The sequence below is a fragment of the Festucalex cinctus genome, chromosome 12 (assembly GCF_051991245.1).
Source record: "Festucalex cinctus isolate MCC-2025b chromosome 12, RoL_Fcin_1.0, whole genome shotgun sequence".
In the NCBI taxonomy this organism is placed as follows: Eukaryota; Metazoa; Chordata; class Actinopteri; order Syngnathiformes; family Syngnathidae; genus Festucalex; species Festucalex cinctus.
The window spans coordinates 2,133,258-2,147,800 of record NC_135422.1 but is presented as its reverse complement, the minus strand read 5'-3'; the positions used below and the strand labels follow the sequence as shown (position 1 = coordinate 2,147,800).

General features: G+C 38.9%; 1 protein-coding gene and 2 non-coding genes across 6 annotated transcripts; 1 reads left to right on the top strand and 2 right to left on the bottom strand.

Moving 5' to 3' along the window:
* Window positions 1-138: 138 nt before the first annotated feature.
* trnap-agg (transfer RNA proline (anticodon AGG)) lies at window positions 139-210 on the bottom strand. Its single transcript has one exon. It is a non-coding gene; the product is annotated as a tRNA-Pro (tRNA).
* Window positions 211-303: 93 nt separating this feature from the next.
* trnap-agg (transfer RNA proline (anticodon AGG)) lies at window positions 304-375 on the bottom strand. The gene has a single exon. It is a non-coding gene; the product is annotated as a tRNA-Pro (tRNA).
* An 858-nt stretch (window positions 376-1,233) lies between these two features.
* On the top strand, window positions 1,234-12,937 carry maco1b (macoilin 1b). 4 transcript variants are annotated; one of them, XM_077539153.1, is made up of 12 exons: window positions 1,234-1,378; window positions 1,515-1,648; window positions 3,199-3,340; window positions 3,762-3,888; window positions 4,948-5,071; window positions 5,170-5,348; window positions 6,107-6,656; window positions 8,447-8,605; window positions 10,008-10,190; window positions 10,260-10,380; window positions 10,465-10,639; window positions 10,782-12,937. In XM_077539153.1, exons 2-12 carry the CDS (start codon window positions 1,569-1,571, stop codon window positions 10,982-10,984), a joined length of 2,043 nt encoding a protein of 680 aa, XP_077395279.1. In that variant the 5' UTR covers window positions 1,234-1,378; window positions 1,515-1,568; the 3' UTR covers window positions 10,985-12,937. The 4 variants fall into 4 exon arrangements, with proteins under 4 accessions (XP_077395279.1, XP_077395281.1, XP_077395280.1 ...); XM_077539155.1 differs by having other exon boundaries at window positions 1,237-1,648; window positions 6,113-6,656; XM_077539154.1 differs by having other exon boundaries at window positions 1,237-1,648; window positions 6,110-6,656.
* The last annotated feature ends 1,606 nt before the right edge of the window (window positions 12,938-14,543 follow it).

The window sequence follows — 14,543 nt, the reverse complement described above, 5'->3', positions numbered from 1 at the left end:
TCGCACCCGAAGCGAGAATCATACCACTAGACCAACTAACCACACAAGAGTGAAGACAACCCCATTCCTTGACATTTGGTTGCCCACGTGACAATCCAAAGAAAATTGAAAAACTTGATTGATCGCTGTCTAAAATGAGGGCCCGTCCGGGAGTTGAACCCGGGACCTCTCGCACCCTAAGCGAGAATCATACCACTAGACCAACGAACCACACAAGAGTGAAGACAACCCCATTCCTTGACATATGTGGCCCATGTGACAAAGAAATTTGAAAAACTGTTAATTGATCGGTGTGTAACTCGAGGGCTCGCCCGGGAGTTGAACCCGGGACCTCTCGCACCCTAAGCGAGAATCATACCACTAGACCAACGAGCCACAAAACAAAGAAGACAACCCCATTCCTTGACATATGTGGCCCATGTGACAATCGAAACTGAAAAACTGTTGATTGATCGGTGTCTTTAAAAAAAAAAAAAAAAAAAAAAAAAAGTCACAGGGCTGCCATCTTGTTACTCCCACCCCACGAGCAGACCACTATAAACTATTCGGTATACGTACCGATGAGACATATACAGCTCGTAGGCAGTTTGGTGTAAGGCCGGAGGCAGGGTGGGGAGTTTGTGCCGGGGTGGTCACTATTTTTTAACAAGTAAAAAAATAAAATAAAATAAAACAATAACAAGTGCATGGTATGTGCTGCTTTGAAGACCACCTTTTCGTTTATTGCTCAGTTCCTTAGACCCCAATATTAGATTATATACAAGTTTCCACCTGTACTAAACATCATTAAGCATATAATTTATACATTTATTTAAGGCAAGTCGTAAAATATCTGAAGTCCTCTCGTTTATGTTTAATACATTGAAAACACCATAAATCATGCTGTTTCTCCTAAGTACTGTCTCAAATGTTATCCAATTTTGATACTGTAAATGTATAGGATCGTATGCCGACAAACGTTTCTTGGGAGGAGCAAAATGGTGGCCTCGTGACCTCAAAAGTCTTGGCCTATCGACTACCCGGTCATACATATCAGTGATACAGGTACAATATGTTTTCGATTTCTTTGCAATGATGACACAAACGCGACAAAGCACAGGAAAATATCTAAACAAGCCCCGCCCCCTTGAGTATCTGATTGGCCAATGAGCAATACCCGATTTGTCCACAAACAAGGCGATTGGTTTTCCGAGGAGACATTTCACACGTCACTGCTCTCTAGTCATGAACGAGGGGAAGTGAACGAGAGGTGGCCTCGCAACATAAATGGCTCGTCTCGGTATCTGTCAAAGCAAGAGGCCTCGGTGAAAAAAATTGATTGGATATTCCAAACGTTTGCCAACGGGACACACGTAAAATACAGCGCGGCCAAGACACAGTGAGTCTGCGCTCAGAGCAAAAGAGGAGGTTCCCGAATAGTGTCCTTTATTTATTTCTTTGTTGCCAGTCGGGAAAATAATTACAACGACACATACTACAGCACTTCATTTATTTCCGTTGCCCGCAAACGCTAGAAAACTGGATAAGATTACGGCGGTTGCTCGAAGGCCAAAGCCAAGTGGAGGAGGATGAAGCGGCGCAATGCGGACTGCAGCAAACTCCGACGGCCGGTAAAACGGAATCGAATCACCGAGGGGATATACGGCAGGTAACTTAAATATATGGAGGCTGACGGATGTGTTGTCCTCACGACAACAAATGGCAGCGCTCGTTAAAAATGACAACGGCTCGGGAGCTGTAAAATACGGACGCATCCCATGTTTATATTGATACAGCTGTAATGCTACTGCTAGCTAGCTTGTTAACACGGCTAACTAGCGGCTATTGATAGCTCAGTGTACGCTAGTCGTCGCTTTTCGTTGTCAATAGAAGCTAGCCGTGTGAAGCTCGCATGTCGCGCTAGCTAGGCCACACGACAACCAGTTTTCAACAGCACAGCAAACATGTCACTTTATTTGTTTAATATAAACAGCCGTGGAGTTTTGGGATAGGCCTTAATTAACATTAACAATTTATACTGTCAAGCTCAGGCCGCTTGACAGCTGTCGGCCAAAGATAATTCATTGGCTTTGCTAAAGTATTCTCAAGAATCAACGTTTGTGTGCTTAATGCAAACAAACTAAACTGCATGGGTCTCGTTTGCAAAATAAGACAATATCGTATGTTGGCTTTGCATTTATGTCACCCTTATGCTGGATTCCTGAATTAAAACAACCTGGAGCAAATTGATTGGTTGCTCTCCACATGCAGCCACCACACCTGACAGGTCCAACCTCTTTGAACTTTCTATAAATAAAGTGAGCCAAACGCTAAAGGGCAATAGTACACACGTTTCAAGTCCTTGAAATATTGATAATGTACACTCACTGCACTACTTCTAATCAAACTCCTGGGTTATGTGACTCAGCCAAGACTCTGCATATCTGAAACTGAAAGAAACAGGAACATACATTTCAACCCGCTCACTTAATGGACCTCAACAGCCGACCATCTTGTAACATCAAAATGCACAGGAAGAGCATGCAAGTGAGGGAATGGACCTTATCCAGGATGTTTACTCAAGATTTAAGGATTCACATATGATTTATTAAAGTTTTGTTACATTTTATAAGCTGTGGAGAATAAAAATACAGCCAAAAAAGTTTTGTAATCCATCAAACAACAGTAATCCACTATGTAGCCTACTCTGCATCAGCAATTATTTCAGTAATTGATGTCTATTTTTTTTTTTTTGATTAACCGATGAATTGGATTGAAATTCCATCCCTTTATTAAAAAATTGACATTATCTCAAATTGATAGTGCACAACAAGCATAAGTTAGTCATGGTTCAGTTACTGGTTTGAGCTGTAACGCAAGGAAAAGAGGCAAACATGTTGATCATTGTTTTGTCAACATGTTAAGATTCTTTTTATTTTAGGCAATTGGCCAGCTGATATGAGGGGGGAAAAAAAGGCTCAGGATCAGTGGTCACCAACCAGGTGCTTGCGGGACCACATGAGTTATATGCAGTCCAGTTTGAGAAAATAGCTCACCTGTGATGGAACATTGTGATTCCATTGGAATGTTGTAGTTGTAGTCAAGAAGTGGGGCTCAATTAAAAAAAAATATAATAATAATAATAAAATTTTGGTGACCCCCTGTAGATGTAGATAGTCAAGTGTATTTCATATTCCAAAGTCTCTCCCATCTTTGCAGTACTTTCCTGTACCTGAAGTTCCTGGTGGTGTGGGCGTTAGTGCTACTGGCTGACTTCGTTTTGGAGTTCCGGTTTGAGTACCTCTGGCCGTTCTGGCTCTTCCTCCGGAGTGTGTACGACTCTTTTAGATACCAGGGGCTGGTGAGTGGATATTTATTCAACATTTGTAAAGCTTAATGTTTTTTTTTTTTGTTTGTTTGTTTGTTGTTGTTTTTTTCAAAAGTATATTTGAAAAGAGAAACATGATCTTCAAAAGTCATGAACTAAAATAAGTGCTAATATCAAGGAATGTGTGGAATAAACCAATCAAAAGTCTTGCCAGTTTCATATATGCCACAGGTCAAGTTGTATTTTTACACTCCTGTTGTCAAGGCTTTTAGGTCAAATAATGATGCATGAACAACTTCCTTGTGGAAGTTTGGTGTCTGTCACCGAAATGCATCCAATTTATGTGCCATGCATCCTCAGGGCTATCCTTGATACCAGCCTTAATATGCATTTTTATTTTATTTTTTTTTGGTATGTGGATTTTTTTTCTAACCACTCTTCCTTTCTTCAACAGGCCTTCTCAGTATTCTTTGTGTTTGTGGCGCTTACTTCAGACTTCATTTGCCTCCTCTTCATCCCAGTGCAATGGCTGTTCTTTGCTGCCAGTACTTACGTGTGGGTGCAGTATGTCTGGCATACAGGTAACACCCCTCCGGTTTTCATGTTTTATTATTTTGTACATACTGCAAATGCCCGATGAATGCAAAGCTCATGATGACCAAGCTATCTGATAGAAATCGTGCAGTACTATTGAGTGGAGGGAAATATTCTCTGCTTACTTCTTTAACCACACATGTTCACCTGTGACTTACACAACCTTTGGAAATCATCACAGCATTGATGACGTAACAATTAGGGCTGCACAATTAATCTAAATCTAACTAGTTAGTTCGGCACGAAGAAATTACAAGAAAGGGCCGTTATATTGTTAAGGAAATGATTCCCCTAAATTCTGTCAGGGGAAGGCTTCAAAAGCCTCATGCAAACAATGGACAGACCTCAAAGTTTTGCACTGTTAATATAAGAGTTTTGTCATGAGTATTGTGCTTTAAGGTTTGTTTACTTGATGGAAGTGCATAATAGTGTGCAAGGTTTACCTGTGTAAATGTTGACATTTGATGGTGGAAGATTGTTTATATTCAGTTATTAATAGTTCTCTTTGTCTCGTTTGAATTTAATGATGCTACAAAAAAATAATTGGGATGTTATTTTCCATTCTGTGTTATTATTCTGGATATGTAACTATATTATAATCTCACCATAGCCTGAGCCTCTATGTATTGTTTTTATTGGCAAATTATTTGGTTTAGAAGCATAATGTAGGTCAAAGCTCCCCCCTTAGCATATTCACCAGAAGAGGATGTCTCCGCCTTGTACTTTTAATCAAATAGTGACATTATAGTATTGCGTTGTTAAAATATTGATCTAATTACTTGTCTGAAACTAAACTGACTCACAATTTTAGTGTTTTCATGCATTTTAATGTGTAAAATACAAAAATCGCAAATCAAATCACAATCCCAATATTGGCCTGAAAAATTGCAATTAGTTTTTTTTTTTTTTTTTCAAAAATCGTGCAGTCCTAGTAACAATCCACAAACTGTTGACAAAAGTATAGCTATGGCAGGGGTTTGAACCTATCGCCTGTGATAATGTTTTATGTGTGCACACATCTTCACTGTTACTGTTTTTGTCCTCAGAGAGGGGAGTCTGTCTACCCACTGTGTCTCTATGGATACTCTTCGTGTACATAGAGGCAGCCATCAGATTCAAAGACCTGAAGAACTTCCATGTAGACTTGTGTCGCCCATTTGCTGCACACTGGTGAGCGACTGTTGTCTTAAAGTTGATTTGGGGAAGATATGATGACACTCAAGAAGAAGTGGGTTAACTTAAAGTTGCGTTTCTTCTGCCGTTTGTAGCATTGGTTATCCAGTGGTGACACTGGGCTTTGGCTTTAAGAGCTATGTAAGCTATAAGATGCGCCTCCGGAAGCAGAAAGAGGTGCAGAAGGAGAATGAGTTTTACATGCAGCTCCTTCAGCAGGCTCTGCCACCAGAGCAACAGATGCTCCAAAGGCAAGAACGAGAAGCAGAAGAAGGTGAGACTCAACAGTCTTTCTGTATGCATCAAAACAAGTCTTTTACTAATAGTGGCAAGAAAGTATGTGAACTTTTTGAAATGTCATGGTTTTCTGCTATAAAAGAACAAGAAAATCATTAAATCCTACTTTCTTAGTGAGCTGTAGCATATTGGATCATTCCACTTCAAAATGAGCCATGAACTCACCTCATGTATCGAGATGCATATCGAATTGTCGTTTATTGGAGAGATGCACACCCCTACTGTCTTAAACAACAACAAAAACTCATAGTGCTTGTGGAAATAATTGTTTTTAGATGGTCCTACCTACTCTTAGATGAAGGTCAGATCACATTTGACCATTAAAAAATAGAATTACATTTTTTTTTTTTACCTTTTTTTGTGTTATTGTATAAATGTATACAATTGAAATTACATTTTACATTGTGGTAATGTTTGTATTTTGCTTTTTTTTTTAATTACCTTTTGTTGATTACAGTCATAGTAACAATTGTTTAACTGTATAGTAATTAGGGCTGCAACTAATGATAATTTTTGTTGACAAAACTTAATTTTCATCCCCTTATCAAAAACAGAAATTCCAAGGATTTGGACAATTCTAAATTAAATGTGGTCTATAAACGATATATCAATTATCAAAGTATCAATTTGGTAATGGAGTTGTTGTTGATTAATTGTTGCACCTCTAATAGTAGAACTTTTACACTGACTGTTATTATATCATGTGATAATGTCATAATCAAGTTATTCTTCCAGCAGCAGCTAAAGGAATTTCTGAAGTGGAGGCACCTCCAGTTTCACAGAATGGCGGCCCTGCCAATAAAAAGCCCTCAGCACCTTTGCCAGAGTTAGAATACAGAGAAAAGGGAAAAGAGGGAAAAGGTGGTGGGGAGGCTAAGAAGCAGCACAACAGCAACAGCATCCTGCCGTCGTCAGTGGACTCTAAACTCCAAGAGATGGAGTATATGGAGAACCATGTGAACAGCAAGAGACTGACCAGTGAACTGGGCAGCACAGAAAACTTGTTGCTTAAAGAGGACAATAATTCCTCCTGCTCATCATCATCCTCCTCCTGCTCCAAAAACTACAAAAACACCAACGCCACAACGCTCAACTCCTCCCCCCGTGGCCACAGTGCGACCAATGGCAGCGTGCCCTCCTCCGCGCCGTCCTCCTCTTCCACGGGCAAGAATGAGAAGAAGCACAAGTTAGCAGTGGGGAAGGGGACGTCGGGTGGCCCCAACAGGGACCCTACAGACAACTGTATTCCCAACAATCAGCTGAGCAAGCCTGAAGCACTTGTTAGGTAAGCGCACAGAAGTGACTTTCTTCAGACAAAGTTATAAACTAATGTGTTTGATTGAGGGCAACAAGTACTGCAATTGATTCCCTACCCACTAGCTAGAATTCTGACTCCCACACACAAACAAGCAACTTAAAGCTGCTCAATGCAGGAATTCAATTTTGAATCGCTACTGGCACCTGTGCTGAAAAATGAAACTGCACACTCCCTTCTTTACATACACAATGTGCGCATGACGTCACATTTTTTTTTTATTTTTATTTAACCTTTATTTAACCAGGATAGTCCCGTTGAGATTAAGAACCTCTTTTTCAAGGGAGTCCTGGCCAAGAGGCAGCAAAACAGTTTTCATTACAGTTACAAATAAAAGTTTCACTTACAATCACATAAAAATTATATAAAACAGTTACAAATCAATGAGGCCGTCTCAAGTGCTCTTAATCTGGATCTAAAATCGTTCAATGAAACAAGTTCTAACCCTAACCCTAACCCTAACCCATCCGCAGACAGAGGGTTGGAAATTTGAACCCGAATCCAGTATGAAACCTATTGGCCTAGAGACGTGGCTGTACCCATTGTGAACAGCTAAAGGTGTTAATCTGATAATTAGAAAGCGTTTGAGTCATAAATGGTCAAATAAAAAGGCAACTGTAAAGATATTTTTGGGCAAATTGCTCCAGAGAGCAGCTTTAAAGGCATAAATGAAGTTTGTTTTCTTACATTTACGAAGGACCTGACAATTCAGAATCTTTGTTTATATGTACAATGATTTCAATAAAATACAAATTTAACATTATATAAAAATATATCAAACATACAAATTGGTACTGTGTGAACAACTTACTTGAATCGAAAGCCAATCAGTGAAATTGAATTGTGTATCGTATCGAAAGAAATCGATTTTGTAAATCAGAAGCAATACTCAGCCCTGCACGACGGGCTTGCAAATGATGCAATGAATCCATCAAAAGTGCTTTAGTTCATAGAGCTAAGCTTTATGGCGCAAGCCCCCCTGCATAAAGAGATAAGCCTTTTTAGTACTTTTTGTTGTTGAGAGACTGCGCTACCGAACTGGCTGTGGTCACTTGTTTCTCTTCATAGTTCCGCTATGAAGACCATGATTAGAACTAGGGGTGTTAAAAAAAAAAATCGATACTACATCGCGCGATTCTCGAATCGATTCAATAATCGGCAAAATCATTTATTTTTTTTTTTTTTTACGATTCACACCTTAAGCATGGAAGAATGTTATATGAACGGAACATTAAGCCTTAATATTTTATTTCAATTTCAGATAAATAAATAATACATTTTCATATAAATCTTACTAAATCTTACACTCTACAAGCTTACTGATTAGTATTTTCTAAATTTGAATGAAAAAAATCGCAACAATCGCCTTATAAATTCGTATCGGGATTAATCGGTATCGAATCGAATCGTGACCTGTGAATCGTGATACGAATCGAATCGTCAGGTACTAGGCAATTCACACCCCTAATTAGAACAAAACCAATCACCCGTATTTAAGTCTGTTTTTTTCACCTGCTTGTGCATGTTCATCTTCAATAAATGACTCAATATGATTTCCCTGTTGTAGCACAAAATACAGAGAATTGATTGTCATTCTGAATAAGTAGAAAATCTGGTGGTGCCGGTATTATTATTATTATTATTATTATTAAAATGTGAACCACATTTATATACACGTGAGTGTGAGTACTGTTGATATTGTGGCCTGGAAATGGGTTAATATTTGTCCGCAAGTGTGCTCACGCTCTCATGTGGGACAGATTGGAGCAGGACGTGAAGAAGTTGAAGGCGGACCTGCAGGCAAGCCGGCAGATGGAGCAGGACCTGCGCAGCCAGATCGGCTCACTTGGCAGCGCTGAGCGCTCGATACGTACCGAGCTGGGTCAACTCCGCCAGGAGAACGAGCTGCTGCAGAACAAGTGGGTGGCTTAAATCGTCATAACGTTTTTCCCAATAATGGGATAGCTTATTATTGTCTTGTATCATATATTATATCATATCCCAGAGGTCTTAATGGCAGAGCCATAATCATGTGGGCGGACTGGGATCTTATTTTGAAATTTCTGCATTGTTGGTTTCACGCTAAATGTGAATCAACTCTGTCAAAGAACTCCAGCATGACCTCCATTTAAATCAGACTGTTACCCAGTGACTGACAGAGAAGCAGCGGAACAGCGCGAATGTTGATGACGTATGTAAACAAACGGACGTACATGGCTGATAATTATCGCGCCTGGCAAACTTATTAAGCTCATTTTTTATTATCGTGCAATTAATTGATTTATTGCTTATCGCGACAGTCCTAGTCGATGGGAAATCCTCTCACACAGCAAGTCAGATTTTGGACCTCGGTCCACACACAAGGCGCACCTCACTATTAGGCACGCCGTTAATTTTTGAGAAAATTGAAGACTTTAAAGTGCGCCTTTATAGCCGTGAAAATACGGTATGTATGTATATACTCGTGTGTGCGCGTGTGTATATGTATATGCAATATGATGTGCATTCAATTTGTTTTGAGTTGCATTAAAAAGTATTACATTAGATTTGCTGTTACCTGCAGAAACCCTGATTACGTCATTGGTGAAATTATTGCATTATTGGGTTTTATTACATTTTTGTTTGACCCAAGTGGAAATGTTATTACATTTACAGTAGGGGTGTAACGGTACACAAAATCACATTTCACTTCAGTTTCTTGGAGTCTCTGGTTCGTTATATTTTCAGTACAAAAAAAAAAAAAAAGATTTTTTTTTTTTAATGTTATTTGTTTATTTTGAAAAGATGACAACAGTGCGTTTTTGGAAATAAATAACAGTGACCTAATTAGGTGATATTCAAATAAATTATACAAAAATAAATAAAAGCGACCCAGTTGGGTGATATTCAAATGACTTATACCAAAAGAATTTTGCTTTTTCCATATAAAGATACGACTTGCGTGCTGTGCTGTCTCCTCTCAGCTGTACCTCCCTCTTCTAACTAAATAGTATATTCTTCTTCTTCTACTTTCTTTTCCGGTTGACTAGGCACGGCAGTGCATTGCTGCCCCCACCAGTCGATAAAATTCCGTACGAAACCTTAATTATGAGCTTTAACTCCGTGGCGCATAAACTTAATGAGGAAAAATACACGAGGCAAATGGGCCGAACCGAACATCCCGTACCGAAACGTATTAATACGCACACGCATACCCATAATTTACAGGCGTTAACATTTTCAGGAAATATTGCAGTATAAGATGTTACAAGGCTTGTGAAAGTTTGGTCATCACAACTTGGTGTCAGTCAATTTCAATGTTTGTCATTTGCGGAATCGTAGGCTCCATAATGCTGTGCAGGCAAAGCAAAAGGACAAGCAGGCTGTGGGTCAACTGGAGAAGAGGCTCAAAGCTGAGCAGGAAGCTCGCAGCACTGCTGAGAAACAGCTGGCAGATGAGAAGAAGCGCAAAAAGCTGGAGGAGGCCACGGCAGCCCGGGCAGTCGCTCTAGCTGCTGCGTCCAGGTAGCTCCACATCCACAATGTTTGTTTTTTTAAATCTACTCACCATCATTTGTCGCTTGCCACTCGCAGAGGAGAATGCACAGACACGCTGCGACGGCGGATCACAGAATTAGAAAGCGAGTGTAAGAAACTAACCCTGGACAACAAGCTTAAGGAAGACCAGATCCGAGAGGTCGACTTGAAGGTCCAGGTAATAGTGGTTTTGATTTCAAGTACTTGGTGTCATTCATACACAATCCAAACAACCTTGAATGAACATTTCCAACCTTTTCAGGAGCTTCATAAATACAAGGAAAATGAGAAAGACACAGAAGTGCTGATGTCAGCACTGTCAGCCATGCAGGACAAGACCCAGCACTTGGAGAACAGCCTCAGTGCCGAGACCAGGATCAAACTGGACCTCTTCTCCGCACTGGGAGACGCCAAGAGACAGCAAGAAATCGTACAAGGTCTGTAATTTCCGGGAATAGTTTAGCATTACAAGCATCACAGATCCAACAATGTTTGACCCCAATTTGAACCGAGTGATGATAAGAAGCGTCTGTTACCTTGTTTACGGACTAACTGTCGACTCTTCGTGTCTGTCCTCAGGTCAGATTCTTCATAAAGATCAAGAAATTAAAGATCTGAAGCAAAAGATAGCCGAAGTGATGGCCGTCATGCCCAGCATCTCATACACAACCGACACCAGCAGCATGACCCCCGTGGCCCCCCACTACTCCTCCAAGTTCATGGACACCAACCCCTCCGGATTGGACCCCAATGCCTCAGTTTACCAGCCACTCAAAAAGTGACCGCTTTGTTCTTATCCAGTGTCCATTTTTTTTTTTTTTTTTTTTTTTTTTGTAATGGGTTTCGCTGGCCCAGCACTTTTCAATCTGCTCGGCATGTCTGCAGCTGAGAATGTTTTTCTTGGGTCTTTTTTTTTTTTTTCTCCTCCTCCTTGCCAGGTCAGAAGAATGTTGTATTGTGTGTAGTTAAAACAAAAGACGAAAAAAAAAATTAATGCAGACATCACATCAACTATAGGAAGTTTTTTTTTTTTTTTTTTTTTTTTTTTCCTTTTCATCAGTGTTTAGTGAAACCTCATATATTCAGGGATCTCAACGATGTTACTCTCCATTCTCACCCCTATTACAAATCCTGGCCATGAGTCAACTGCAATTTGGTCCAAGGGAGGAATATATTTAGGAGTAAGGCTGAAACTAACGATTATTTTAATAATCGGTTAATCTGTTGTTATTTTGTCAATCGGTGAATCGGATACAAACGTTTTAATTTCCATACTTTTATTAAGAAACAGGGGACATTATTTCACATTGTCAGTGCAAAAAATATAAAATAATTCATAATTCAGTTACTGGTTTTGTCCGTGAAGTAATAAAATATGTAAAAAGGTGGATCATTGTTTTTCTAAAGTAAAAGCTATTGTTTTATTTGGATTCAACACAAAGTTTGTGACAGAAAACACATATTTACTGTTAAGATGAAGTTTTGAGGGTTTGGACAATTTTTTAAAAAAGTATCTAAAAGATTCACCGATTTAACAAAAATGATCATTTAATTTGATGATTAGTAAATGAATTTCAAAAAGTATTAATTTGATAGTGGATTAATTGTTGCACCTCTATTTAGGATTAAGAGATCCAGAATCCCCATCAAAACAGATCCAGTTGTACCGTATTGATTTATTTGAATCTCAAGGTAGCAAGAAAATCAGAGGAATGTTGTGCATCATTCAGTTATTATTTTTATCTACCATTGGACCCCAAGTAAGCGGTGATCTACGATGCTATGGGCTTTGGTGGCAAAACATTTTTAAGATTGGGCGATTCTGTCTGCTCTTTTTTTTCAAGATGGAAGTAAATGAACTTGCAAGCACCTTTCTCCCTCTTAATTTAGAACCCGAAAGCACTTCGAGTTTAAGGTGCAGAACACATTTGCCAATTTGTCCAAAAATGCTATTTGAACCAAATTACAAATGCAAAGCGCATCGATTCCTTGTCAACTTTTCTTTTTCAACTTCAAATACTTGCACTGCAGAAATCACATTTGAAAGGGAAAACCTAAAATGGACCGTGCAATAACAATGAGAGCTTTGAAATGCCAAATCTTGAAATATTGCACTTAAGAGGAACTATTTAATTGAACCTCCCTCCTCTTCAGTTTATGTGCCAAGAATGCAATTCTAATTTCTCTAGTTGTGCATTTAAGAATTTACTGCAAATTGGCCGACATTGAACAAAAACGACATTGAATATACTTGAGTTGTGCGAGAGTGGTGACCAGTTTGGAATAGACGAAATAGTTGCCAGCAAAACAACTCAAAAATGGGATTTTTTTCTCGTGATTGTTGAGTATTTTTCAACTAGGTTTCAAAGACGTTTTCTGAACTACACGTTCTGTTTTCCCTGCAGCCAGGAAACAGCTCGAGTCTGATAAGGTTTCACCATCATCTCAAATGGTCATTTTGTGTATGTGGTTTTCACTTTCAGTATATGGAGGGTATTTTTTTTTCCTTCATTTTATTTTTGGGCTTGATTGCTGTCATTGGCTCTTGAAAAAAAAAAGTGTTGTGAAAATAAGTCTAGACAATTGTTGGTCAACTGATTGTTGAAAATATAGAAAAGTGTTTTTGTTTTTTGTTTTCTATGCCCAGTCACTGCTCTTCCCCATCCAGGTCTGACCTTGGCTGCGCTCTCGCTCTGTGAGGTTTACAAGGAATAAATGTTTTTTTTTTTCTTGCAGATTGATGGTTTCTAATTTTTTGCTTTACTGATAAAAGGGTGGGTATTTAAAAGGGAAGTCAACACACAAGATTTTCTTTACAATGTGTTCTATACAGCCCCACTAGCCTAAACATGGTTGTCTGATTAATATGATGTTTGTGGATTATGAGTTAAACAGCAAAATCAACTTTGTTTGTATCCATCGAAAGGGGTGGACTTAAAATGACATCACAGTTATCAGAGCTCAGGAGGTAATGACCAATCATGGCTCACCTGTTTTCTGAAGCTGAGCTCTGATTGGTCATAATCTGAGCACCTGTGGTGTCATTTTCAGTTGACAGCATCTGACAAAATGGCCGCCCCCTAAGAAGGATGAAATGAGTAAATTTTGCTGCTTGACTCGTATTCCAAAATTGGGATCGAGCACATAGACGTGTTAAAAAGAAAAAAAGTTGCAATTCATTAATTCAATCGTATGCGTTTTTGTTTTGAAATACTAAGTAGTACATTAAACATGTAAACAACTCTTTCTATATGTAGCGAAAACCCAAACATTTGGCCAATTTGAATTTCAAATCCTGCAAATACGCGTTCATAAAGTGCAGTTACGTGTTCTAGCCACAAGGATGCACTATATACAACAGGCCCAATACAAGACCCCCCTTTCAAAAACAAATCTTGAAAAGAATAAATCATAACGAGGAAGATTGAACACAATCTGCAGCAAGACTTAACTATTGTATAACGTGTATTCTCGTTGCTGTTGGTGTATAATTGAAACGGTTTATAAAAAAAACAAAACATTCCCAACACCTGCCTTGAGATTAAAATCAAGAGTTCAACTGCATGAAGAATGAGCCCATGATGTGCTTTTGCATACTTTTAGATCTGATTACTCATCTAATGCACTTGGACGCGATAAGGAAACACAATGCCAATGCATGAAAATGAAAGAAGCCTTGCTCAGCACTAGCACATGCCAAGTCTTGCCAAATGCTCCTCATAAAAGCAGACAGTGGTGGAACAAAAGAAGATGAATGTAAAGAGTGCATCAACCTCATGCAGGTCAAATAGATATTGGGCCACATTTATCATCTTTTTTTTGCTTGAAACAAAGGATTTGAAAGGAAACGAGCATGATGTACTGCTGCATACTTCCAGCTTTCATTTGAGGAGATTTATTTTACATCCAAATCAGGTGAACGGTGGCAGGAAGTAGCCTACAAGCCCAATTTCAATTGAGATGTTTATATAAATCCACCCATCCGTTATCCAAACCGCTTATTTATACAATGATTTTCAAATCCTCTTCAACATATATCCAATTGAATGGTCTAGTCAGGTCTGGATTGCTACATACAGAACTTGACATTGTTATGCTGAAAAAAGCATGGTCGTCCCTAAAAAAAAGACACGACTTGAAATGTATCATATACTGTATTGCTCCAAAACCTGTATGCACCAGATGGTCACTGACCTAAAATAGTATGAAAGGAACATTTTTTTTGTTTTTTTTTGTTTTTTTTTTAAATATAAGAGGTGAAATGTTGTGCAATAGCTGAGGGCAAGTTTGTGGAACGTCCCAATTCTGAAAACGCCCCATTTCAAATATTTTGACAATCTA

Coding starts and splice junctions, on each gene's coding strand:
- maco1b (XM_077539153.1), top strand. CDS start 1,569: ATGAAGCGGCGCAATGCGGACTGCAGCAAACTCCGACGGCCGGTAAAA. Junction 3,889..4,947: donor GCAGTATGTCTGGCATACAG/GTAACACCCCTC, acceptor TTTTGTCCTCAG/AGAGGGGAGTCTGTCTACCC. Junction 10,640..10,781: donor ACAGCAAGAAATCGTACAAG/GTCTGTAATTTC, acceptor GTCTGTCCTCAG/GTCAGATTCTTCATAAAGAT.